General features: G+C 43.4%; 1 protein-coding gene across 1 annotated transcript in view; it reads right to left on the reverse strand.

Moving 5' to 3' along the window:
• Nucleotides 1–27,946, reverse strand: part of LOC126159984 (ras-like protein family member 11B) — a 386,177-nt gene that overhangs the window by 287,328 nt on the left and 70,903 nt on the right. Inside the window, exon 3 of the mRNA XM_049916795.1 lies at nucleotides 26,135–26,191. Coding sequence (XP_049772752.1) covers nucleotides 26,135–26,191 — 57 coding nt within the window. The remainder of the gene's footprint in view (nucleotides 1–26,134; nucleotides 26,192–27,946) is intronic.

Consider the following 27,946-nt stretch of genomic DNA (forward strand, 5'->3'; position numbering starts at 1 on the left):
GCAAATGATTACCTTTTCAGAGCATTCACAGAAGGATGGCGCCGGTGGCGACACCTACAACGTGCTGACATGAGGAAAGTTTCCAACAGATTTCTCATACACAAACAGCAGTTGACCGGCGTTCCCTGGTGAAACGTTGCCTCGTGTAAGAAGGAGAAATGCCTACCATCACGTTTCCGACTTTGATATAGGTCGGATTGTAGCCTATCGCGATTGCGGTTTATCGTATCGCGACATTGCTGCTCGCGTTGGTTGAGGTACAATTACTGTTAGCAAAATATGGAATCGGTGGATTCAGGAGCGTAATACGGAACGCCGTGCTGGATCCCAACGGCCTCGTATCACTAGCAGTCGAGATGACAGGCATCTTATCCGCATGGCTGTAACGGATCGTTCAGCCACGTCTCGATCCCTGAGTCAACAGATGGGGACGTTTGCAAGACAACAGCCATCTGCACGAACAGTTCGACGACGTTTGCAGCAGCGTGGACTATCAGCTCGGTGACCATGGCTGCGGTTACCCTTGACGCTGCATCACAGACAGGAGCGCCTGCGATGGTGTTCTTAACGACGCACCTGGCTCCACGAATGGCAAAACGTCATTTTTTTCGGATAAATCCAGGTTCTGTTTACAGCATCATGATGGTCGCATCCGTGTTTGGCGACATCGCGGTGAACGCACATTGGAAGCGTGTATACGTCATCGCCATACTGGCGTATCACACGACGTGATGGTATGGTGTGCCATTGGCTACACGTCTCGCTCACCTCTTGTTCGCATTGACGGCACTTTCAACAATGGACGTTACGTTTCACATGTGTTACGACTCGTGGCTCTACCCTTCATTCGATCCCTGCGAAACCCTACATTTCAGCAGGATAATGCACGAACGCATGTTTCAGGTCCTGTACGGGCCTTTCTGGATACAGAAAATGTTAGACTGCTGCCCTGGCCAGCACATTCTCCAGATCTGTCACCAATTGAATACGTCTGGTCAATGGTGGCCGAGCAACTGGCTCGTCACAATACGCCAGTCACTACTCTTGATGAACTGTGGTATTGTGTTGAAGCTGCATAGGCAGCTGTTCCTGTACACGCCATCCAAGCTCTGTTTGACTCAATGCCCAGGCGCATCAAGGCTGTTATTACGGCCAGAGATGGTTGTTTTGGGTACTGATTTCTCAGGATCAATGCACCCAAATTGCGTGAAAATATAATCACATGTCAGTTCTAGTATAACATATTTGTCCAATGAATTTCCGTTTATCATCTGCATTTCTTTTTGGTGTAGCAATTTTAATGGTCAGTAGTGTAAATAAACTTAAGAATTCTACGTTCTGTCCTTGTCGAGATTAATAGAGACGTAGCGGTAAATCACTCAGAGAGATGGGGTACGAAATCGTCTACAGCCTTTGTAATGGAGCCATCCCTTCATTCCTAATGACGGAAATCATGACAATGTTCCTGGGTGCATTACGTGTTCCCATCGCTTGCAAATGCCAGTGTGCGTCAACCATTGTCGAACATGACCGTGCTGATAGTGCAGCGGGAGGCGTAACGTTGCGTTGGCGTACTGACCTCTAAGTCTATCAGCACAGTACATTCACCGGTCAACGTTGTTGTGACACTGTACTCGTTCCATATGTGCGTCTTTTCTGGGTAGTTTCTGCCCTGAAAATGCGCGACCGTACTGAACACTCCAGGTGGAGGGGCTCTTGCAACGAGAGAATATTCGGCGAATATACTGGCCTGCTCGTTCCCCCGACAGGAATGCCATCGAGCACGTTAGTGCTGCTTTGGGGAGACGTGCTGCAGCGATGGTCAACTACGCTGTTGGAGGGATGAAACGCTCTACCACAAGAACTCCTAACCAACGTCGTGGCCAGCATGGGAGACGTTTCAGAGCTTACACTGCCGTCCGTGATGATAACACGCCCTATTAAGAAGCATATCCTGCATTTTTTAATCTTCAAGCGTCACTCATATAACGCAGTTACTTCAGGGGACGTTGTACATGAAATTCGTTGAAATATGACATTTTCTACTATCTACTCCATAATGTACTTTGGACTTTCCTCATCATTTCGGTACTTTGGACTTTCCTCATCATTTTGGTATACAATATATTAAAATCAGACAATTGTGAGACCTTCAAATAATATTTTTAATGTTGACGTGTGACTGTCAAATTTCGCGGCTACGCATATACTGCCACAGTTGAGCAGTCATATCATGGGAACTACACAGTCTAGAAGGCTGTGAATTGCTTTGTTTTGTGCTTACTGCTACGTCTCACAAGTTGGTATTACTAATAAACAAATCAGTCCTTTGTTTCTGATACTAGTTTTCGTTGAAAGTAGTGTGATTATCAGCTGTTTTTATAGTAAGCTAACTTTTATTGTTGTTATACGTAAATAAAATGACTAATCGTAGAAGTAACTGTGACAATTTAGAGAAGATGTAAAGAGCTGTGTGGATCACTTTCTTTTATCGAATACCAACCGGTAAAAAGCCACGTCGTGCTTTGTGTCCACCTCCACCGAACACTTGGTGTAAATATAGGGAACCTGAATTTCCTGGCAGCCTGCATGAATTTACACATAAACATTCCCTTCCTTTGGCAATAATGGAGGCAATCAAACCTATTTACAGAGATTTGGCAAATCCTGAGCTACTAAAGAAGTGTTCACATGGAAAGACCCAGAATGTGACTGAGTCCTTCGATAATGTTGTGTGGTGCCGTGTGCCTAAAATTTTATTTGTTGGCCTTATGACTCTAAAGTTAGCAATTTCTGATGCTGTAATAACTTTTGATGGTGGGAACTATGAAAGACTTAAGGTTCTGGAGAAGTTAGGGGTAAAATTTGGACTAAACACAGCTAAAGGACTGCGGGAACTGGATGAGCTTCGTGTACATCAAGCAGTGTTAGCTGTTCAGAAAATGACAAAAAAAGCAAGAAAGAAAAGGAGGAGGCGAGCACTGGGCTGTTGTGACACTGAAAAAGACACAGACTGTAGGCAAGGGCAATTCTACTGCATAAAGAACGCAGAAAAGTAAGTCAGTATAGGTATTTGAAATAAAAAAAGTTTTAAACCTCAATATCACTGAACTACATTTTTTGCAATAAATGACCCGTTTTCTAAAAATATAGAGAGATGGTAGAAACTTGAAATTTTCACAGTATGCCAAGTGCGAGATTCAACACATATGGAACTAGAATAATTTAAAAAATGGTTCAAATGGCTCTGAGCACTATGGGACTTAACATCTGTGGTCATCAGTCCCCTAGAACTTAGAACTACTTAAACCTAACTAACCTAAGGACATCACACACATCCATGCCTGAGGCAGAATTCGAACCTGCTACCGTAGCGGTCATGCGGTTCCAGACTGAAGCGCCTAGAACCGCACAGCCACACCGGCCGGCCAATAATTAAAATATCCTGAGCTTTTTTTTTATGTTTATTTACTTACAACATTCTGTCAAGAAATTGAGTATTTGAAAAAATTAGATAACATGCCCCACAATTCAATTTTAGTAATAATTCTAGTTGAGTGCATCTAGAAAGGTGCATTCAATAATTATGGAAAATTTGTAAGTAGGCTGTTTATGTTTTCTTTATGTAAGTAGGCTGTTTATGTTTTCTTATTGGCAACGTTACGTAGCGCTCTATATGAAAATCACTGGCTGTGCTGTGTGCAGTCTGTGGCTAGTTTGCATTGTTGTCTGCCATTGTAGTGTTGGGCAGCGGCAGCTGGATGTGAACAGCGCGTAGCGTTGCGCAGTTAGAGGTGAGCCGCCAGCAGTGGTGGATGTGAGGAGAGAGATGGCGGAGTTTTGAAATTACATATATTATGACTTGTGATGATATTAAGGTAAATACATTGTTTGTTCTCTATTAAAATCTTTCATTTGCTAACTATCCCTATCAGTAGTTAGTGCCTTCCGTAGTTTGAATCTTTTTATTTAGCTGGCAGTAGTGGCGCTCGCTGTATTGCAGTAGCTTGAGTAACGAAGATTTTTGGTGAGGTAAGTGATTTGTGAAAGGTACAGGTTAATGTTAGTCAGGGCCACTCTTTAGTAGAGATTTTTGAAAGTCAGATTGCGTTGCGCTAAAAATATTGTGTGTCAGTTTAAGCACAGTCTCGTATACAATTCTTCTAAGGGGACGTTACAAATTGTAAGTTGGTGTCTTAAAAAGTTTCCAGGGTAATGGGTCACAAAATTAGATAATTTAACATTGGCGGCATAGGACATACAATGTCCCCTTCAGTGTAATTATTGTCTTTGACAGAAGTGTCATTTCTGTTCGTCTCACTGTGTATTTCTTTCAGTTACCTTCTGTACTACACTGTAGTAGTTCTTTCTACGTATGGTCCAAGTTTCGTAGAGTTTTGTTACTTCACAGTGATGCGAAAGTTCCTTTCGTCCTAAAGTTTTGCACAGCGCTGTATGGAAGTTGCGGCTCTGCTATTGCAGTGTCATCTGCGAGGAGGGGTTGGCAGCGAGCAGGATGGAGTCGGTACTGGCCTATAGCATTCGACTTCTTCCGATTCTGCGGTTTCAGCCGGCCACTTCGCTGAGGTTCTTCTTACAGAAAATGTAAAGATCAAAAGTTGTAGAGTGCGCTTACTGAAATCTTTGTCAGGTAACTGCATTGTTGTGTGGTCTTATGTTGTCATAAAAGTGCACGATCTAATACAGGACTTTTTTAATTTTTGTTAGAAAACTTATTTAAAGTATCGAGTAAAAATTGGTTCAGTTGTAATGCTGCAAGGGGTTACTTTAAGGATGGTGAACTTGCAGTTGTTATCAATACCTGGGATACAAAGAAGCGAAGAAGTGCAAATGATAGTAAGTGAGAAAAAGTCTGTGCTACTGACGCATCACAAGGAGTACTAGCGAACATAAAATTTGGCACACTTATGGTACTATTATAACAATATTATAGCTTTAAGATTTTAAGGAGAAAAATTCAGACTTATTCGCGATATACACTGTTAAGATTCTTTCAGGCATGGGATTCCCATTGGCATTGATAAAACTGACCTCATATGTCAGTATTGGAATTAATGTTTAATAAACTCTCGTTTAATTTCTGATTCCTCTGACAATACACGAACAGATAATTTTTCGGCATGAGAAAAACATTCAGTTCCAGTAATTCTACTAAGCTAATTAGGCCACCCACTAAGACTGCAATACCACAAATGGGACAAAATCCCAGTATGTAGATGGAAGGGACAGGCTTTAGTTCAATCGAACGAAATTCTGCGTTTATGTGTGAGGCTGTTTGATACAAGGACCACATGGATTCCGAGACTAATCATCTGAAGAACATGTGAGGGAAGAAACGCCATGAGGCTAGAATTATAAAGTTAGTGCTCTCCAAGGAAGCGAAAATGTTGAACAATAACGTGACTATCTACTTAATCGATTTCTTCCTTTATGCAGTGCTGCAACTAGCAAAACAGTACGTCCTGGGCAGAGGAGGCATAAGGCATAATTTCCGATCGCTGAAGACGCCAAAGGAGGTGCTGCGCCTAGTTAAGGGAAGTCTTGGCCTCAAGGATCCCTCTAATTTAAAAGGTTCGTTATGAGTGTTGAAGCAACGGCAGCTGTCCCTCTATCCACATCGATACCGACCGCTGTGCAGAGCACCAACGGCACTCTAAAATCGAGAACTTAAAATCAGCAGTTGCTGAGCACAGTCTGACAAATAATCACAGAATAATGTGCGATGAAACTAAAATCTTGTACATCTCTTCTTCATACTGCGATACTGTTATAGAAGCAGTAGATATTAGAATGTGCGGGAACAACTTCTGCCGGGATAGTAGCTAAAATCTCTGTAGTGCATGAAAGCATACCCTCGATGGTGGGAAGACACAGAAATTTGCTGAATTGTTTACGTCCCCTCGAGAGTGTAGACACGGACACAGCCTCTGGCAGAGATATGTAATGATTTAATGATGACGTGGACTGGTCAATCACAAACCGTCTGTGCACTACAAATATTCACCACAACAGTAGCCACGACAGTGAGCTATTCCTGATCAACAGGAATTAGGATTTCATCGAAAGCTCGAAAATGTATCCAGATATGACGCGACAAGTGAACCGAGAATGTTTTACACGGTCTAAAAATTGTTTTCTATGCTGAAATCACTAATTTACTTTCTACGCACCATTCGCTCATTATTCTGAGAACTTTCTTACTGTTTTCTTGTAATTTTGCGCGTATGTTGCCAGATAATGTTGCTGATGATGATAATGATTTCAGGGCACTCAACATCATACGAGGGTGAATCAAATGAAAACTTTAAATATTTTTTATATATTATTTATTGTGCAGAAGTGGTACAAAGCTGTATCACTTTTCAACATAATCTCCCTCACGCTCAATGCAAGTCCTCCAGCGCTTACAAAGTGCATAAATTCCTTTAGAAAAAAATGCTTTTGGTAGTCCGCGCTACCACTCATGCACCGCGTGGCGTACCTCTTCATCATAACGGAACTTCTTTCCCCCCATTGCGTCTTTGAGTGGTCCAAACATATGGAAATCACTTGGGGAAAGGTCTGGTGAGTATGGTGGATCAGGAAGACACTCAAAATGCAGGTCTGTGATTGTTGCAACTGTTGTAAGGCAGTGTGGGGCCTTTCATTGTCATTTTGCAAAAGGATACTTACTGACAGCAATCCACGTTGCTTTGACTTGATTGTAGGCCGCAGATGATTTTTTAGGAGATCTGTGTATGATGCACTGGTGACAGTGGTCCCTCTAGGCATGTAATGCTCCAAAATGGCGCCTTTTTGTACCAAAAGAGAGTCAGCATAACCTTCCCTGCTGACGGTTCTCTTAGAAACTTCTTTGGTTTTGGTGATGGGGAATGGCGCCATTCCTTGCTCGCTCTCTTCGTGGAAGTGAACCCAGGTTTCGTCCCCAGTAACGATTCTTGCAAGGAAGCCATCACCTTCTCGTTCAAAGCGCCGAAGAAGTTCTTCACAAGCATCAACACGTCGTTCTCTCATTTCAGGAGTCAGGTGCCGTGACACCCATCTTGCAGACACATTGTGAAACTGGAGCACATCATGCACAGTGTGATGTGCTCACCCATGACTAATCTGTAAACATGCTGCAATGTCATTCAGTGTCACTCGGCTGTTTTCCTTCACTATGGCTTCAACTGCTGCAATGTTCTGTGGAGTCACAACTCGTTCTGTCTGACTTGACGAGGAGCATCTTCCACTGAAGTCACACCATTTGCAAACTTCCTACTCCATTCGTAGAATTGCTGCTGTGACAAACATGCATCACCGTACTGAACCTTCATTCATCGATGAATTTCAATAGGTTTCACACTTTCACTACGCAAAAACCGAATAACAGAACACCGTTCTTCCCTGGTGCAAGTCGCAAGTGGGGCGGCCATCTTTATACTGATACTGCGACGGTATGTGCGCATGTGCACTGTGCTGCCACCTACATGCCATTCTGCACGCTGTTTGTAGCACGCTTACCAACTTACAAGATAACGGCCCGAAATTTCGATTTGTTATTGCAGATTTAAGGTTTTCATTTGACTACCTTCGTACTATCAGCGACCTTGAAGTATATGAAACCGATGCTTAGTCACACGGACGATGAAGTGTCGGCAGACGTGCCAACACTGTTTTGTTGGAGGAGACCGAAATGCACGCTATAAGCTCACGCAGGCAGGCGTGAAGTCTGAAACAGGATACGTAATGAAAGCTATAAAGAAAAGTACGTAGCTTCTGGAATACTTAACTTTAATCGACATTTGTATAACATTGCTCTTGTTGATACAGTAATAGAATTTCAATATCAATGGAATACGGCGCCTTGCTAGGTCGTAGCAATTGTAGCTGTAGGCTATGCTAACTATCGTCTCGGCAAATGAGAGCGTAATTCTCAGTGAACCATGGCTAGCAACGTCGGCTGTACAACTGGGGCGAGTGCTAGTACTTCTCTCTAGACCTGCCGTGTGGTGGCGCTCGGTCTGCAATTACTGACAGTGGCGACACGCGGGTCCGTCGTATACTAGCGGACCGCGGCCGATTTAAAAGCTACCACCTAGCAAGTGCGGTGTCTGGCGGTGACACCACAGACGAAGTCTTTCCTCCCAAGCAATCTTCTTCGGACATCGGTCCATGGTTATATGAGAGGGATCGAATAGTCACCGTCTGAGGGCGTTGGCGTACCGTATATGCAACGTAGCGCGTCTACAAGCACCGACATATAGTCAAGGGATTAGTGTGGCATTCACGACTGTCCGACGTGAGTCCGATAAATGCGGATACGTGAACTAGGGCGACGTTATTACGAAATAGGTCCAATCAGCACCTGCCGAAGGACAAACAACGGCAGATGACTATCAAAGAACGAAAAATGCGTACGGGCAATTAAGGCGAAACGTCCGGGAAAACTACGACAATACTGCTGCTCTTTCATGATAACGAACGTCCCCATAACGCAAATTTCGTAACGCAGACGTTGCGCCAACTCAAATGGGAAACATTCCAGCACCCACCCTATTGTCACGATCTCTCCCCACGCTATTATCTCACCTAAGGTCTTCTAAAATGACCTTGAAGTGTCGATGATTCCTGACGGACAAAGATGTGCAGGAGGCAGTCATGGACTTCCTCACGCAGCAAGACACGGTGTATTACTTAAAGGATATCTTCAACCTGGTACGTCGGAGGGATGATTTCCATTATGCCCACTGTGATTTTTCCTTATTGGCATAACTATTCTGGACTTAACATCCCCCGAACGTAAATATTTTATCGATCGTTGTATATTAGAAATTTGAAAGACTCTGCAATGAGAACGCAGACTGTGGTATGTTAAAATAGATAGTAAATATCACGTGTGGGAGGGTGCATTAACTGATACGCGATGCAATCTCTAGAGCTTACGCAACCGCGGCAAGCAATCCGTGAGATGGAGTCATACAAAAATGCTTGCACCAGTCCGTGAACTACACGAGATGTGTGAATGTGACTTGTAGATGCAGTTTGCTTATGGTAGTAATTAATTCCCTGTTGATATTGCATGGATTCGAGAACGGAATCACAGCGCATCGAATATACATACTTTCTGTGCCTTACTGTCTAACAGATTTTTCTAAGTCTGCAACTTCATTTTGGAAGATTACTCAGAGTTTTTCGAACAGGCCACATCTTCCTTCAGTTCTGCTAAGTGACGTAATGCATCGGTTCGAGAATGGACTCACATTTGGGAGGACGGCGGTTCAAATTCGCATTCGGTCAACCCCATTTAGATTTTTCCATGGTTTCACTAAATTGCTTACAGTAAATGTCTGTGAGTTCACTTAAAAAGGACACGCCGATTGCCTTCTCCACTACTCTACCCGAGCTTGTGCTTCGTTTAGCCCAAATGTTGCTTCCCTCCTCCAGTGAATATTCTCCCTTGCTTGTCAGCTTAATGGCACTCAATATTTTTCATAACTAGGGTTCGAACTGCCTATTTCCGTGTCGTGTGACACCGTGACCTCACGACACCACGATTGATACTCAAATCTTGCAAGAACTGAACTCGAACTAGCCAGGAGGTTTTGATGAGTGTAGTCCACTGATTTACAAAACTTAAAGACGAAGCAACTTTCGCGTGATGTGCTACTGGCAAATAAGGTAGCTCGATTAAACTTGGACCGTACACGGAAACATCTGCTGCAGTAGCACGGTTGTCAAAACGGTGGATGATCGTCGGCGCATCTGGCCATGCTGCAGTAAGTACGGTGTGCTCAAAAAGTCTCTCCGCAGTGCCGTATGATTGTTAGCCGCGAGTGCCGTATGTCGCAGTGAATACACGGAAATGAAACTCAGTGAAATACAAGTTATTAATTTATTGAATATTCATTTTTACTTACAAATTTTCACATTAAATGTTGAGAGTGTCCCCCCTGTTGCTGAATACACAATTCGATTCGTCTGATCATGTTTACAAACACAAGCTATAACAGGAGCAGTGAAAGTGGGTATTGCAGTTTTCAAATCATCGATGGATTTTGGACGGTTTTTATAGACAGTAGCTTTTGCTGCACCACAGAAGAAAAAGTCAGGTGGTGTTGGGTCAGGCGATCGTGGAGGCCAAAGTCCCTGTTTTTTATGCGATCACCAAAAACATCAGCAAGCAGTGACATTGAAATGCGAGCTGTATGCGCGGTTGCACCATCTTGTTGAAAATAACCGTTCAGTATTTCACTTAACACAAGTTCTCCTATGAACGGATACAAAATATCACTGCAGTATCGTTGTGCGTTTATTGTTTCTTTGAAAAATTTGGGACCCACAACACCCTGTACTTTTCCCCAATACAACCCACGCGTGCTCGGTGGGATTTAAATCGGGGAAACGCGCAGGCCGGTCCATTCGCGCGAAAATTCTCTCGAGCCAAGAGCTCCTCCATGTTCGGCGAATGGAGCGGCCTGCCCGTTTCGCCGAACACGGGCTCCCATCCACGTGCTACACGTGTTGGCGAGACGTACTGCAGTACGGTCACATGCGTCAACGACCACCTAGCAGTGCTGGTGGAGTAACGGTACGCCTTATTACAAGAACTCCTTACCAAATGTGTGGTCAGTGCGGGAGCACCTTGCAGAACATGCATTGCCGTCCGTATTACCACACACCCTATTAAGTACAATGTTTCACCTTTTGTAACATCCAGGGGACAGTGACTTTAAAAAAACTGTAGTTGTTGTGGTGAATGGTAACTAACACTAAAAGTAAAAAACAGAAAAAAAATGTAAGTTATACGGGTGAGTAGGAAAAGCAAATCCACAATGTTCGAGCACAGAATTAGTATGAAACGTCCCCTTAGAAAAATTTATACATGACTGTGCTTAAACCGACACACAATATTTTTTAGCGCAACGCAATCTGACTTTCAGAAATCCCTACAAAGGAATGGCCCTGACTAACATTAACCTGTACCTTTCAAAAATCACTTACCTCACCAAAAATCTTCGTTACTCGAACTACTGCAATACAGCGAGCGCCACTACTGCCAACTAAATAAAAGATTCAAACTACGGAAGTCACTAACTACTGATAGGGATAGTTAGCAAATGAAAGATTTTAATAGAGAACAAATAATGTATTTACCTTAATAGACATAATACATATAGCAGTTCATAATATCCAGTATAACAAATTTCAAAACTCCGCCATCTCTCTCCCCACATCCACCACTGCTGGCGGCTCACCTCCAACTGCGCAACCGCTACGCGCTGTTCACATCCAGCTGCCGCTGCCCAACACTACAATGGCAGACAACAATGCAAACTAGCCACAGACTGCACACAGCACAGCCAGTGATTTTCATATATAGCGCTACGTAACGTTGCCAATAAGAAAACATAAACAGCCGACTTACATTAGTAGTGTGCTGCATGAGAAAGTCACGTAGATTAAATATCTGGCGTAACTTTGCATAGCAATATGAAATGGTGCCAGCGTGTAAGGATTGCAGTAGGAAAGGCGAATGGTTGACTCCGGTTTATTGGGAGAATTTTAGGAAAGTGTAATTAATTTGTGAAGGAGACCGCGTATATAACACTAATGCGACCATTTGTCGAGTACTGTTCGATTGTTTGTGATTTGCACCAGATCGGATTGAAGGAAGACATCGAAGCACTTCAGAGGAAGACTGCTAGATTTGTTACCGGTAGGTTCGAACAGCAAGCAAATATTACAGAGATGCTTCTGGCACTCATATGGGAATCAACGGTGGAACGGCGACGTGAGAAATTTTAGAGAACCGGTAGTTGATGCTGACTGCTACTACCACCAACGTACATAAGGACCATGAAGGTAAATTAGGATCGTAAGGTGTCAAATAAACAATCGTTTTCCCCTAGCTCTATTTGCGAGTAGAAAAGGGAAGGAAATGACTAGCAGTGGTACAGGTACCCTCCGCCAAGCACCATACTGTGGCCTGCGTAGTATATGTGTAGACATAGATGTATATAAACTGCTGTCACTTCTGTGTAATTGCTGTCTTTGAATAAAAGTGTCATTTCCGTTAGCCTCTTTGCGTATTTCTTTTACTCACCTTCTGTACTGTGCTGTACCAGTTCCGTGGATGACCCGAGCCACGAGAGCGTCCTGAAAAATCACGCGTCCGAATATTTTGTGTCAAAACTGTTACGGCTTTCTAAATGAAACAAATTCTACTAACGTTCTACACCTTCGTTCCTCGTGTCTACATATTTATTTCTGAGCATAGCCACCCTGGGGACGAAAACATTTCTCGCAAAGAGAGACCAATTTGTTGACACCGTCACTGTAGGCTGTTTCACTTTGTCGACGGAGCCACGAGCTCACCTCCACTTGCATCGCTTCGTCACTATGAAAGTGAAGGCCTCGAAGGATTACTTTAAGTTCTGGAAAAAGAAGAAAATAGGATGGGGTTCAAGTCGGCACTGTATGGCGGATGATCAATGGCAGTGAACCCAAGGCACTGGACTGTTACAGATGTGCCGGCCGCTGTGGCCGAGCGGTTCTAGGCGCTTCAGTCCGGAACCGCGCGACCGCTACGGTCGCAGGTTCGAATCCAACATGGGGTATGGATGCGTGTGATGTCCTTAGGTTAGCCAGATTTAAGTAGTTCTAAGTTCTAGGGGACTGATGACCTCAGATGTTAAGTCCCTTAGTGCTCAGAGCCATTTGAACCATGTTTGTTACAGATGTCGCAGCGCTAGTGTGTTTCTGGCATTGTCATAGTGAAGGGGAGGGTGCTACATGCGTGGATGATCTCTTAGAATTCGTACGTTCGATTTTCTGAGGGTGTCGCAGTAAAAAAATGGTTCAAATGGCTCTGAGCACTATGGGACTTAACAACTGAGGTCATTAGTCCCCTAGACTTAGAACTACTTAAACCTAACTAACCTAAGGACATCACACACATCGACGCCCGAGGCAGGATTCGAACCTGCGACCGTAGAGGTGGCGCGGTTCCAGACTGAAGCGCTTAGAACCGCTCGGCCACGACGGCCGGCAGTGTCGCAGTACCTTGCAGAGTCTATTGTGATGCCTTGAGACATCACACTTCGAACATCCTAGAACACTGTGAGCATGACTTTGACTGCTGATGGCATGGTCTTGAATTTCTCTGGTGTCGGTGATACGTTGAGGCGGAACTCTACTGATGCTCTCCTGTTTTCGGGGTCAAAATAGTATATCCATCTTTCACCACCTTTCACACTGTTGTTAAGGAAGTCATCACCCTCATGCTCATAATGCAAAAGTAATTCTTGAAAGATGTCCAATCTCCTATCTTTCACATTGGTATCGAGAATTCGACGTACCCACCATGCACACAGCTTTCTGTACCGCAGTCAGCAATGAAGGCCTGTACACGCTCTCGTGATATGGCACACTTATCTGATAGCTGTGTCTGTGTTACCTGACGATTTTCTCAGATAAATTCATCAACTCAATTTCGATGAGTCTCTTCGACCGCCGTTCGCGGTCGTCCGCTCCGTGCTCTGTCGCAGACGATCAGATTAGCATCACTGTTTCCTGCTTTACGAGCACGAACAACCCACATTCACGTATCACATACGTTGATACAATCATCACCTTACACAGATTTCATTCTTCTATGGATTTCAATAGAAGGCACGTTTTCTGCGGTTAGAAACTCCATTATAGCACGCTGTTTTTCACGCACTGGTACAACAAGGCCGCCGGTACACGGACCGTTCATTCGACCGTTGATTGTGCCGAGTTTTGACGTCATAGTGTGGAAAAAACAAGTTAGGGAGTGTTTCCGAAAGTACACAGCAATATCTACCATGACAGGTATTCTGGACGTGCGTTTGAACGTTGACCAGGAAGATGATAGAACGCCAACTACGTCACATGCATGACCTATCTTTACAGTACAGAGTCGCTACATACCATATTGGCTCTTAGTTGAAGGCCGTATGCGTATATGACGTTTCTAAGCATCACAAACTGAGGATCTCTCGAAAACGCATCTTTAATTGTGTGATTTGTTGTAATAAAATGACAGGGAACGTCATATTGGTGGTTAAAGAATACTGTAAGTTGTGTATTATGAAAAGCCGGCCGGTGTGGCCGTGCGGTTCTAAGCGCTTCAGTTTGGAACCGCGTGACCGCTACGGTCGCAGATTCGAATCCTGCCTCGGGCATGGATGTGTGTGATGTCCTTCGGTTAGTTAAGTTTAAGTAGTTCTAAGTTCTAGAGGACTGATGACCACTGATGTTGTGTCCCATAGTGCTCAGAGCCATTTTTGTATTATGAAAGTATGCCGTTCAAGGCAACAGTACACCGAAGATACATAAAAAATGCATTGTTCTTGGTGCTATTTGTTATAGTTAAATGTTAGTTAATGATATATCTACGATTAAAGTTTTCAGGAGACGGTAAGATGCACGGCATTGACGTAATACATCCACGGATGGTAGCGTAATGAGTGGAGTCGTCGAATTGTAAAGCATCGGCTGATTTGTTGCTGGATGGCGTCTCATTGGATTGAATAATGGTTTTACTAGCCTTCGCGTTATCTGACCGGTTCTGATACTTTCTTATTAGTTTAATGAAAGTATATTCTATATTATTCAATGCTGTGTACGACACGGCGGGCACTCGGTACGTTGGGCCTTCAACGCCTGTTCGAACAGTGTTTGTTTTTGTACATAAAAGTGCGCTCTTTCTGAGGAGTGTGTTCGATTGGTCTAATCTACAAGACAGCTTGCACTACCTGCAGTACGATGTTTCGCACCTTCTTGCTTTAAGTTTAGTAATCCACAAGTTGTAAAGATTCTACTACTGAATAGGAACAGTGATAAAATAAGAACGGCCTTAAGATTTTCCATGAAAGTGAGAATGATGAAGTAATTGTTATCTTGTGTGAAGAACTATAGTAAATTTGGTATCGCTCTTTTTGTAACGGAACTTTTATATACCGACTTCCTTGTAGACTGGGAATGATACTTTCCTTTTTGCCTTATAAATTGTCCAGGGATACTGAAATTTTTATTTATGTACTACTACACTAGAGTTAGAACGACATGACTAGCATATGGACAAGGGAGCAAATGTGCGTTTTTAATATAGTTAATGCACAAATTTTACTCTCGTCCATTTCTTAAACAATGTGATGTAAGAACCACATACAAACGATAATATTGCTACGCTGACAACACGTATCGTATGCCCAAGTCACATTGTTTATGAGCGTTCGGCAGCACCTTGAAATTGGCACACTCAACGTTCACGTTCGGAAAGCACTGTCGGCGTCCCGGTATGTTACAGGCTGCAATTCGAAGACTCTAGTGGTAGACGGTTGCAATTTCAGTCTGGGAATGGGGGAAGTCTGTCGAGTAATAGGCATGACATGTCATGCTCAACGGATATTGAGAACAGGTTTAAAAATTCGGAGCTGATACTTTACAGCACAGTCTCGTATGTTACTTGCCAGTGTCACAGCATGTGAAAATTCCTCTTGCCCTCAAGTGTAGCACACCAGTGTATTTAAACGTCATATTTTCCCATGTTGGTTTTCCGATACGTATGGGTGTATTCATCAAAGCCATTTTTTTTATTTGTAGTTCACTGTTGCTATTTGAGTCTATATATCATTTTGTTGTATGGGGATAGTGAGAGGAGCTGTGAACGGTAGAAAAGGGAGTTACAAGTGGCGAAATCGGAATGTTTCCGAAATATCCTTCAGTTTCAGTTCACTAGAGTGCTGACAGCAAAGGAAGCAGGCAGAAACATTTGCGCCGTGTATAGGGATAAAGCCACTGGACAGAAGACGGCAAGAAAATTATTTCCTCGTTTTAGAGAAGGATCGTTTCGACATTGGTGACTCTCCACGTTCAGAAAGATCGTAGAGGTTTGATCAAGATCGTTTCAACGCATTAATCCTCATGATTCGCGTCAGTTTATTCGAGAACTGACAAATGCGAAGAACTGCGGCCATTCCAGAATCGTGCAACATCTGCATGCAACGGGGAACTTTCAAAACTCGGGTGTGTGGATATCGCATGCTCTAGTCCAAAATCACACAGATCTGCGAGTGGCCATATGTACATCTCTGCTTGTTAGTCATCAGTTAGCTCGTGACCATCACTGACCATCCTTACTCTCTAACGTTACCGGTGACGAGAAATGGTGTCTTTATGCTAAAATAAGCAAAAGAAATCAATGGTTGCCCCCAAAAAAATAACGTTATGCATCTGATGGAATAGCGACGGTGTGGTGTTGAAAGTATCATTGATAAGATTGTTCTAAATTAATTATTCAGCAAACCTGCATCTGACTGCGTCTGTGAACTTGTTCTTGCTCTCCTCCATTTTGCCAGAAATGCAACATGTTTTTGACTTAGGAATAAATAAGAGAAAAATGCCGTTTGTGCAATGGCATTAAGATGGTATTGGAAAATTAACTTTTGACCCTGATGTTTACTTGGTTCTTTCATTGGTGGGTAACTTTACTCTACTACTCATTTTCATATTCAAATTAAGCAAAGGATTTGGATTATGATTCAGGCTGTTAGAAACACAATGTTGATCTCAATATATATATTGTTAAAATTTTAAGTCATACCCAAAACCTACCGTAGTACGAAACACTCTTACAAAAATTTTACCAAACGCTTACTGTGTCAAACCTTGGACACACAAATTCTAACCCTGAATATTATCTAACAAAACCAATTTGAATTCATTATATATCTTCTCTCTTTTATGTGCTAAGGTTTGGTCTGGGGCAGCGAGCGCTACCTACCTTACAGCTGTCACCACTCGTCTGCTTCCTCCGGGCACCTAGCTGCGACTCCTCCCTTAAAGCTGTCTGCACACCGGGCACCCACCTGTGACTCTCCGGTTTTTTACTACGCGCGCCCGGCTCTCTTAACCATCAAAGATCCTCCTACTCACAGATATTATACTCGTTGGCAACTACCGACTGTTTTCTGGAGCTACCCTGATCAGACCTTATCACATACCTTTCAGTGTTCTACGAATTTCTTCTTCGAGGTGTAACCATCACTGCTGACATTTATTGTCAACAACTGAGACACAATCCAAGAACAACCACCAGGAAGCCTGCGTGAAGTGATGCTACTCCACGATAACGCCCGCTGCCGGCCGCGGTGGTCTAGCGGTTCTGGCGCTGCAGTCCGGAACCGCTGGACTGCTACGGTCGCAGGATCGAATCCTGCCTCGGGCATGGGTGTGTGTGATGTCCTTAGGTTAGTTAGGTTTAAGTAGTTCTAAGTTCTAGGGGACTTATGACCTAAGATGTTGAGTCCCATAGTGCTCAGAGCCATTTGAACCATTTGATAACGCCCGCTAGCATTTTGCTAGACTGACAACAAGCACTGTACAGGAGTTGGAATGGGAAGTCATTCCACTCCCACTTTATTCACCTGATCTTTTGTCCTCAAATTTCCACCTTTCCCGCCCTCTATCGAGCAACCTACAATGAACTTCGTTTCCAAATGAAAATGTGCTCCAAACATGACTAGACGAGTCCATCGCCTCAAGACCACGTGATTTCTACAGTCGCGGAATCACCTAAAAGTTACCCCAGAGCTGACAGACTGTTGTAAACAGTGAAGGAAAATCTATTACTGATGATTAAATTCTTTCATATGTGTATCCGCTGTCAAAGCCCACGTTCAGAGATTTACTGCTACCATTTTTTATATTCGAACTGTATCTAAAGTAAGTTTTAGTTCGACACAAAAAGCGGTCAGCTTTGCTTATTTTCATACCCTTACGACGAATGGCATTACATTTTTGGAGTAGCTCTTCCCATTCTCAAAGGAAATTTTTGGCTCAGAAACGGGCGGTTCGGGCAATAAGTGGTGTAAATTCGCGAACCTCTTCTCGAACCCTGTTCATTAGTCTGGGTATTCTGACATTGGCATCTCAATATATATATTCTTTACTGTCCTTTATTGTTAAAAATATCAGATTATTCAAAAGAGTTAGCAGTTTTTACTCAGTTAATGCTAGGCAGAAATCCAATCTGCATTTGGGTCGCACTTCCTTGAGTCTTGGACAGAAAGGCGTGCATCCATTTTAAATAAGATACCACAAGAATTCAAAGATTTTAGCAGTAATCCAAGCACTTTCAAATCGAAACCGAAGAGTTTCGTCAGGGGTCATTCCTTCTATTCTGTTGAAGAAATCCTTGAAAACTTAAGCTGATTCCCATGTTACAGGGTGTCCGAAAAGTCTTTCCCTGATTATATAAATTGATAACTCAGGCTAGAAGTAAGATACAAATATGAAACTTGTGTCGAATTGTTTACAACTATCAAAGTTTTTTTTCTGTTTTAGGTTCGCAGTACGTAAGTAGTGGATGAGGTGAAGTGCCCAAGAAGCCATGTTAACCAATCAGGAGAAGGCACAGTGCATCCTGTGGTACCATGAGACACGATCACCAACCGCAGTGCAGAGACACTTCCAGATAACATTTGGAAGGAATCGACCTGATGTCAAGAGCATTAAAGCCTGGTATGAGAAGTTCAAGAACACAGGATCGGTTGCTGACCTTCCGAGGTCTGGTCGACCAAGAACCTCAGCAGACAGGGTGGAAGCTGTAAGGCCGTCTTCTCTGCGAAGTCCGAAGAAATCGGTGCGCAGGGTCTCACGTGGATTACAGATGCCAAAAAGCTCTCTCTATGACATTTCACACAAACTTTTATTGTTTCGTGCGTACAAAGTCCAAATCGTTCAGGCCTCGTTGCCCAATGACAGAACACGTCGATATGACTTTGCGGTCGAAATGCTATCACGTATTGAGGACGATGATGGTTATCTCAGACGAATTGCCTTTTCCGACAAAGTGACCTTTTTTGTCAGTGGAGTAGTGAATCGCCATAATGTGCGCATTTGGAGTTCTCAACCTCCTGGCGAGGTCATGGAGTGCACCAGAGGCAGTCCAAAGGTGAATGTTTGGTGCGCGCTAATGCACGATCGAATTATCGGACCATTCTTCTTCGCTGAGACTACCGTCACATCTGCAGTGTATCTGGACATGTTGCAACTCTATACTGTTCCTCAGATGCTTCAGTATCACCCCGATGTCTCGTTTCAGCAAGACGGTGCACCGTCTCATTGGGTTTGGACGTCCGTGCCTATCTCGATATGGACGATGGATTGGTCGTGATGGGCCAACGGTTTGGCCTCCACGCTCTCCTGACATAACCCCATTAGACTTCTTTTTATGGGGTTATGTCAAGGACGAGGTCTACCGAACACGTGTACCAGATCTTGAAACCCTGCGGTAACGGATAACCACAGTCGTTGAATCGATCCCTCCAGTGATGTTGGCTACTGTGTGGACGGAAATTGAATATCGCTACGTGCTACCAAGGGTGCTCATGTGGAAGTTTACTGATATGTGAACTTTGATAGTTTGTAAACAATTAGACACCAGTTTCATATTTGTATCTTACTTCTAGCTTGAGTTATCAATTTATGTAATCAGGGAAAGACTTTTCGGACACCCTGTATATTGTGGACTGCGTTTAAATAAACTTACAGCTTGTCTTTTTTGGGTTGATTAACATTTTTTTTCATCTGTTATTATTTTTATGTCGTAATTTCATGTACTGACACATTCCATGACCCTGGAGATTTGCTCCTCAATTTGGCCTACAGAACTAGACGTGTAAAATTAAAAAAATAAATAAAAATACTTAACTTACGAAAGAACGCTACGACCTTACGCACCGACACAGTAGTAGCAGCGGAGACGTGTACTCGCAGGTGTCACACAGCACCTTGCAGACGGGCCCGGCACCTCTCACAGGCAACCAGCATGAATGAATTTCCCGCACCGGTGCCCTTGGGGCTGCCTGCGGTACGTCCGAACCGAGAGGAATTACACTTAAAGCTACATTTCAGAATTAGCCTCCACTATTTGTTGTGGTGGCCAAAACGGCTCCGGGGCGGCAGTTTCTGTCCAGCTGACGTCACGAGATGTACGCATCGGAGATACGGGGAGCGCGCACGCGCTAAGTATAGACACGTGGAGGGGAGGGCGTGGGAGGCAGAGGCACAAAGAGCGCCGGCAGCTGGACCGGGGACTGGGACGGGCTGGGCTCGCGAAACGGCGTAAACACGGCGCGCCTTGGGGCCGATCTGTGTGGCAGCCACGTGCTGTAGCGGCGAATAGCTGTGAGGTAAGCAGCGGTCTGCTGCGAGCGCCAGCGTACAGGTAGCTACGTGACAAAAGTCATGGGATAGCATTATTCACATTTGCGGGCGGCGGTAGTATCACGTACACAAGGCACAAAAGGACAGTGCATTGATGGAGCTGTCATCTTTCACCAGAAAACAAATCCCTCCGGCACTCCTCTCGGTCAACCGAGCGAGGTGGCGCAGTGGGTAGCACACTGGACTCGTATTCGGGAGGACGACGGTTCAACCCCGCGTCCGGCCATTCTCATTTAGGTTTTCGGTGATTTCCCTAAATCTCTCCAGGCAAATGCCGGCATGGTTCGCTTTGAAAGGGCACGGCCGACTTCCTTCCCCTTCCTTCCGTAATCGGATGAGACCAATGACCTCGCTGTCTGCTCTACTCCCCCCGAAACAACCCAATCTCCTCCCGGTCACCATCGCGGGAGGCTCCATCCCGTGGATCAAGACCGCCGCTTACCTCGGAGTCAAACTTGACCAGAGGCTTACCAAGCTACCGGACATCGGGGAAATCCGAAACAGGGCTGTGGAGCACCTACGGGTGGTCTACCCACTCCTTAACCCTGATTCGACACTTCCCCCACGCCATGGCATTACGGTATACCTGACGCTAGCCCGACCAGTGTTGAAGTACGCGGCTGTGGTGTTGAGGAATACTGCTGACTCCTACATTGCCGACCTCCAAAGCGTGCAAAATCAGGCACTGAAAATGGCGCTGTGCCTGTAAGACGTGTGAATTTCTATTTTCTATTGTCAAACAACAATTTATGAAAGATGTTTATATTTTATTAATAGGATTAAGTAGGAATAATTAATATTTGTCATTTTGGAAATACTTGTGGTAGCAGGGAATGTCTGCACCAAAGTACTGCTGGCGGGAGAGACCGCACATTGATATAATTTTAAAAAGGGCGGGAGAGACCGCGTATGGATACATTTTAAGAAAAGAGCGGGAAAGACCGCGCATTGATATATTTTGTAATGGTAGCAGGGATTGTCTGCACCAGAAAGCATTGTTGGCGGGAGAGACCGCACTTTAGAACGGGGGATTAGCCGAGCGGTCTGAGGCGCTGCAGTCACGGACTGTGCGGCTGGTCCCGGCGGAGGTTCGAGTCCTCCCTCGAGTATGGGTGTGTGTGTTTGTCCTTAGGATAATTTAGGTTAAGTAATGTGTAAGCTTCGGGACTGATGACCATAGTAGTTAAGTCCCATAAGATTTCACACACATTTGAACCGCACTTTAGCGTTCGTAGGAAGTCAGTAGTAAGCGAGATGTGAAGCGAGTCGGTAGGAGGTCTGAAGCGAGAGGTTTGGAGGAGCAGTGTGGCTGCCAGCCACCAGCTATGATTTACAAGAGATTATAAGCAGATGTACAGAGACATCAGCTAACTATTATCGTAAGAGGAAGTAACATTATTGATTTTTTTATTTATTTATTTATTTATTTATTTATTTATTTATTTTTTTTTGAGAACTCAAGACTACTGAAGCTTCGTTTGCGCAATGCTAGTTGTAAGATTATTGTAAAAAGTAAGTCCCATTTGAACGTTTGTAAAATCATTTCATCATTACCAACAGTAAATATTTGAAGAACAGTTTTCAGAATATAATTAATTTTTGCCAGCAATATTGCATTACTGATTATAATCCATCCCAAAAACCATCAAAGTAAGACTTTGCAAAATTTTATTGTTATCAAGAAAATGTTTAACTATGAATTACGTAACGTCAGTCAAATTAATTAAATAATAACGTCAGCTTTGCTATTAAAGAATAACGTCAGCTTTGGTAATAAATACAGTCACTTATTACGACAGCCCACCAGCAGCTAATAGAGTATAGTAAAACAGAGTAAGTATATTCATGTGGAATTTCGATGTAGCAGTCAGATGGTGATCCAGTAACAGTAAAAAAAGGTAAGGGAGAGATTTGGGTTATTGCAGGTAACGACTGAGGGCCACGACGAGTACACATTCTATGTTTCGTCGAAATAATCAGCAAATCACTCATAATAAGCAGCATTTAAATTTGTATGCGAAGATTGCACTTATTATTATTGAGAAAGAGAATTAATTTCAAAGAGAAGATTTCATTTGTTATTATTAAGGAAGAGATAGAAATCCTAAGGGAAGATTTCATAGGTTATTGTAGAAGGGAAGGTTGCGTAACAAAAGAGATATAGAGGAGACGGGAAGGTTTCAAGTGGTCTGGATTGGTTGCATGGTTGATCTGAGGGAGGTGACCAAACAGCGAGGTCACCGGTCCCACCGGATTAGGGAAGGATGGGGAAGGAAGTCGGCCGCGCCCTTTCGAAGGATTCATCCCGGCAATTTAGGGAAATCACGGGAAACCTAAACCAGGATGGCCGTACGCGGGTTTGACCCATGTCCTCCCGAATGCGAGTACAGTATGCTAAGCACTGCACCACCTCACTCTGTAGTGGTCTGGGCCATCAGCATCACCACCGACCGTCTACGCGTTGGCAGGACCTGCTGCGCGAGTAATACTCCGCAACACCTGTCGATCACCCCGTACATGAAAAAATGGTTCAAAATGGCTCTGAGCACTATGGGACTAAATATCGGAGATCATCAGTCCCCTAGAACTTAGAACTACTTAAACCTAACTAACCTAAGGCCATCACACACATCCATGCCCGAGGCAGGATTCGAGTCTGCGACCGCAGCAGTCGCGCGGTTCCGGAGTGAAGCGCCTAGAACCGCTCGGCCACCGCGGCTGGCCCGCACATGAAACCCAAGGCCAATCCACTTCTCTAGGTTCCAAAACACTCCATAAGGAATTCCAGGAATAGCACTTCGGCAATAAGCCTGCCAAAGACGAGGTTAATTTGCTCACCCAACCAAGCGAAGTGAAGCGGAGCTGTCGTATCTATTCAGGTATTTCATGTGGAAAGGTCTCCAATGTCGTTACGGCCGCAAGACGGTAATTAACAAGCTCTGAACGCGGAGTGGTAGTAGGAGCACGACGCACGGAACATCCGATTTCGAAAATCGTTAGGAAATGTTTTACTTCAGTTGCCATTTGTTGCCAGTCATGTATTACTTCACACAACTACAGAGGGGTCCAAAAAATGTATCCACTGTTTAAAAGTCCATAACTGGCAAACTAATTGACGCATTTCTCTCATTTTTGGGAAAGTGTAGCTTAAAGACCAACTTAAAGATATCACTGTAGGTGTTCGAAATGGTCACCATTAACATCCACACACAAACGATGCCCGCCGAACTGTAGCACGAACTACTGACTGCAACGTGTTCAGTTGGATATTTGCACTTGAATATACGATGGATTCTCGAAGTTCATCCAATGCGCGCGGCTTTTGTCGATAAACGACGTCCTTTAGTGTTTCCACAGGTAAAAGTCCAGAGGAGTTAGGTCTGGAGAACGTGGTGGATTCTGCACAGCACCTCTACGGCCTATCCGTCTTCCACAGACACAGTTACCGTTGAGGTGTACCTTCAGAAGCTTCAGACATCCATTTTACCTGCCATCCAAGACTTGTATGGAGACGGAAGAGTTTACTTTCAACAAGATGATGCCTCAGCCCACTACCAAAATCGTGTCATTGCGTATCTTGACGAAAATCTACCAGGAAGATGGATGTGCCGTAGAGGTGCTGTGGAGTATCCACCACGTTCCCCAGACCTACCTCCTCTGGACGTTTACCTGTGGGGAACACTGAAGGACGTCGTTTATCGACAAAAGCCACCCACATTGGATGAACTTCGAGAAGCTGTCGAACATTCATGTGCAAATATCCAACTGAACACGTTGCAGTCAGTAGTTTGTGCTGAAGTTTGGCGGCATCGTTTGTGTGTGGATGTTAATGGTGACCATTTCAAACACCTACAGTTCTGTCTTTAAGTTGGACTTTAAGCTACACTTTCACCAAAAATGAGACAACTCCGTCAATTAGTTTGCAAAATGTGGACTTTTAAACAGTGGATACATTTTTTGGACCCCTCTGTATTAACACAGCAATGAAAAACAAATGTTCAACAATCTTTAAACGAGCATAACAAGGCTATAGAAGTTCATTGTTGTCTAAAAATCCGTAAACGTCCAATCCTGTCGCGTGTATCATCAGCGTAACGCTAGCTAGTAATGGGTTAATGCTGGCAGATACTGTGAAAATTATCTCCAGCTGTACCATGCAAAAACTTAAAAAAAGAATGTTCTACCTCTCATGAGTAAACAGTTTGTTATTTTTTGCCCGGAAATTTCTCTTTTGACCTATGAATTTATTAGGAAGTAAATCTGCAATTATGTATTTTTATTGCAGTTGCGGATCACATAAATTCTTATAGATCAGATCACTAATTTCGGTCCGCAATTATCATTTTTAGGGACGACTACACATAGTTTGTTAATAATATCGAGTCAGCACATGTAAAAGTGGTATAGTCACAGTAATACGCCAAACGAGCTTTGTCGCACGTACACAAAATGTAAGTACCACATGCACAGTTGTAAAGGCAAGCTGATTCTGTCAAAGAAGTTATTGGATGTTGTTTGGCGTATTAATGTGACGGTATCATTTATACATATGCCGACTCTATGTGATTAACGAACTGTGTATAGCCATATCTGAGGACAGTCTTTACGGACCGAAATTAATAATATATTCAGAATGTTTGTCAATTTCTGCAACTTTGGAGTACACTCCAGCAGATATGGTCCCAGATACATACAGCGCTTCTGGTAAAATTTCACATTACGAATAACACTTTTTTGTTCTGGAGGTTAAATAGGATTATGAATGTTACTTATTCGTGGCCTTATACATAATTTATCTGCTCTTCAAGCCTTAAGGCCGTTGTATCTCCCCAAGGCATTTGAAGGGAAACACTTGTAAAATCGTTCCATACTGCACTTTTAGTGGAGCTTTTCTGCTATTTTGATGCAGTTTTTTCATGCAGTGAATTTTCTCCTCAAATACGCGAATGTCTGACCTTGCATCGATCTTGTGTAGTTTCTCTGTGGTGTATTAATTTGATCTTTAGTCTTAGTAATCACCACTGAATCATAAGAGAAGACTCTGCGTTTAATATTGACTTTGTGTACAGAATTGCAGACGTTTATACTGTTCATGTTGAAACATCCCCTTTGAACATTTATACATGACTGTGCTTAAACTGACACACAATATTTTTAGCGCAACGCAATCTGACTTTCAGAAATCCCTACAAAAGAATGGCCCTGACTAACATTAACCTAAAACTTTCACAAATCACTTACCTCACAAAAATCTTCATTACTCGAACTACTGCAATACAGCGAGCGCCACTACTGCCAGCTAAATAAAAGATTCAAACTACGGAAAGCACTAACTACTGATAGGCATAGTTAGCAAAAATATTTACCTTAATAGTGTTGAAAAATCATAATATACATAGCAATTCATAATATCCAGTATTACAAATTTCAAAACTCCGCCATCTCTCTCCCCACATCCACCACTGCTGGCGGCTCACCTCCAAATGCGCAACGCTACGCGCTGTTAACATCCAGCTGTCCCTCTACAATGGCAGACAACAATGCAAACTAGCCACAGACTGCACACAGCACAGCCAGTGATTTTCATACAGAGCGCTACGTGGCATTACCAATATAAAAATCTAAACAGCCTACTTACAATGTCATTTTCCCATCGTCCAGACGAAATGAAACAGCAGAAGGGAGAGACTGAGTCCTTGTCGAACACTTGTATGTATCTGAAAAGTCTCAGACATTTCACCGAGGAATTCTACTTTTGTATTTCTACTAGTCTGGCAGATTAGTTCTCTGCCTTCCTATGCACTCTATTATTATTATTGTTATTCGATGCAAGGTTGTGTCGTGGAACATTGCTTAAATCTGAAGCTTGACTCACCAGTATCTGAACGATATTCACCGATGAACCGCCTCGTCAAAAATCGCACCGTCAAAGCTGAAACACGAAAGACAGTGATTAATTTTCCAGGGGGAACTTCTGTAGGTCCACCATATAGACGTATATATACTCTCAGCGTCTAGACCATATTGAAGGTTTGCCATAAATCAAATAACGACTGCGAAAGTAATCATAATTCAATCTACTGTGTGTCAAAAATGTTAAAAGTTAGGTATAATTTAGATTGGATGACGCGTTACGAATAAAGTTCAAAGAAACAGTTACAAGCAATTTATGTTTGCGATTAGAATATGCTTGAAGTATAAAGGGTGGATGTATCAATAAAATGGCTCTGAGCACTATGGGACTTAAATTCTAAGGTCATCAGTCCCCTAGAACTTAGAACTACTTAAACCTAACTAACCTAAGGACAGCACACACATCCATGCCCGAGGCAGGATTCGAACCTGCGATCGTAGCGGTCGCGCAGTTCCAGACTGTAGCGCCTAGAACCGCTCGGCCACCCCGGCCGGAGAATGTATCAATACAACAGACGTAATTTCAACGTGGGGTAAGATTCCTTCGAGGATTAATTCAGTAAGATCTTGCAGGGAAATTTACACTTGGGAAATTTCAACACTTTAAACAATTTGTGTTACTGGCATTAGGTAATCAAGCGGAAATAACCGGCAGAACACCACATGGCAATTTACTGTATGTCCTTCCTGAAACATCGAAAGTGTAATGAGAACTGAGAAACATTGGCTACCAAGTACAGGTGAGCTGCATACAATGTTAACAGGCGTAACTAAGTACTTAATATTTTACGACCCATGGATACGGCATTATCAGATCCACGTGTGTTCTGTATATACTTTGATGGTTGTTAATGATTGAGACTACTAAACAAACGAAAAATAGCTTGTAGTCTGTTAGAAGAGACACTCATTTGCGAACGTTGCAATTAAGGGACGTTTCGACACTTCCAAGGTCAAAGCCCCCTTGATTTCTCTTGTCTCTCGTGATAATAAGTATTTTCTCTTTTTGGTGATAAATTCCTCGGAATTATAAACATTAATGGTATTTTTGTGGTGGACTGTAGGCGATATGGCTGCAAAAATAAAATGTGAAAGAAAATAAGATTACAATTGATTTAACTGTAAAATTATGGCACTTATCAAGAAACGATATGAGTGTTAGGATGATCACAGATGAGGACAATAATCAAACAGGTACGGATACAACTCTCGACAAAGACATGGAGGGCTAGTTAGCTCGTCAGGGCTTTTCTTTCACAGACACAGACGTGAGAAATTAAAGTTTGATACCAATAAGTAATGAAATTACGAGGGCATGCTGAAAAGTACCGCCTCCGAATTTTTTGTTCTTTTCTAAATATCGGTTGCAGTATTACACGTCGTGCGTATTACTCGGTCGACTTTCGCGGTTCGCTGACGCAAGTTGCAAACCTCTGTCGCTAGGGTACTCCGAATTGTAGGATGTAACATGTCAGCGAATCACGCAACCACGTCAGAGCATGACAGACCATCAAAAAACTGAAAGCAGGAATAATTCGAAGAGCTCATCCGCACACCACATACGGGCGCTGCGATTTCTGCAATAATCCAGTGCGTTGCGTTCACTGTTACCAATGATCCTCCAGACAGTCCTGACTCGACCCCATCCGATTTTCATCTGTTTACATAATGTAAAGAACATCTTCGAGGACTTCTCTTTGATAGTGACGAAGCGCTGCCAGCAGAGGTGAGGTTTCGGCTTCGTCATCCAACTGGTCTCTCGTTAGAAGAAACG

The sequence above is a fragment of the Schistocerca cancellata genome, chromosome 2 (genome assembly GCF_023864275.1).
Source record: "Schistocerca cancellata isolate TAMUIC-IGC-003103 chromosome 2, iqSchCanc2.1, whole genome shotgun sequence".
In the NCBI taxonomy this organism is placed as follows: domain Eukaryota; kingdom Metazoa; phylum Arthropoda; class Insecta; order Orthoptera; family Acrididae; genus Schistocerca; species Schistocerca cancellata.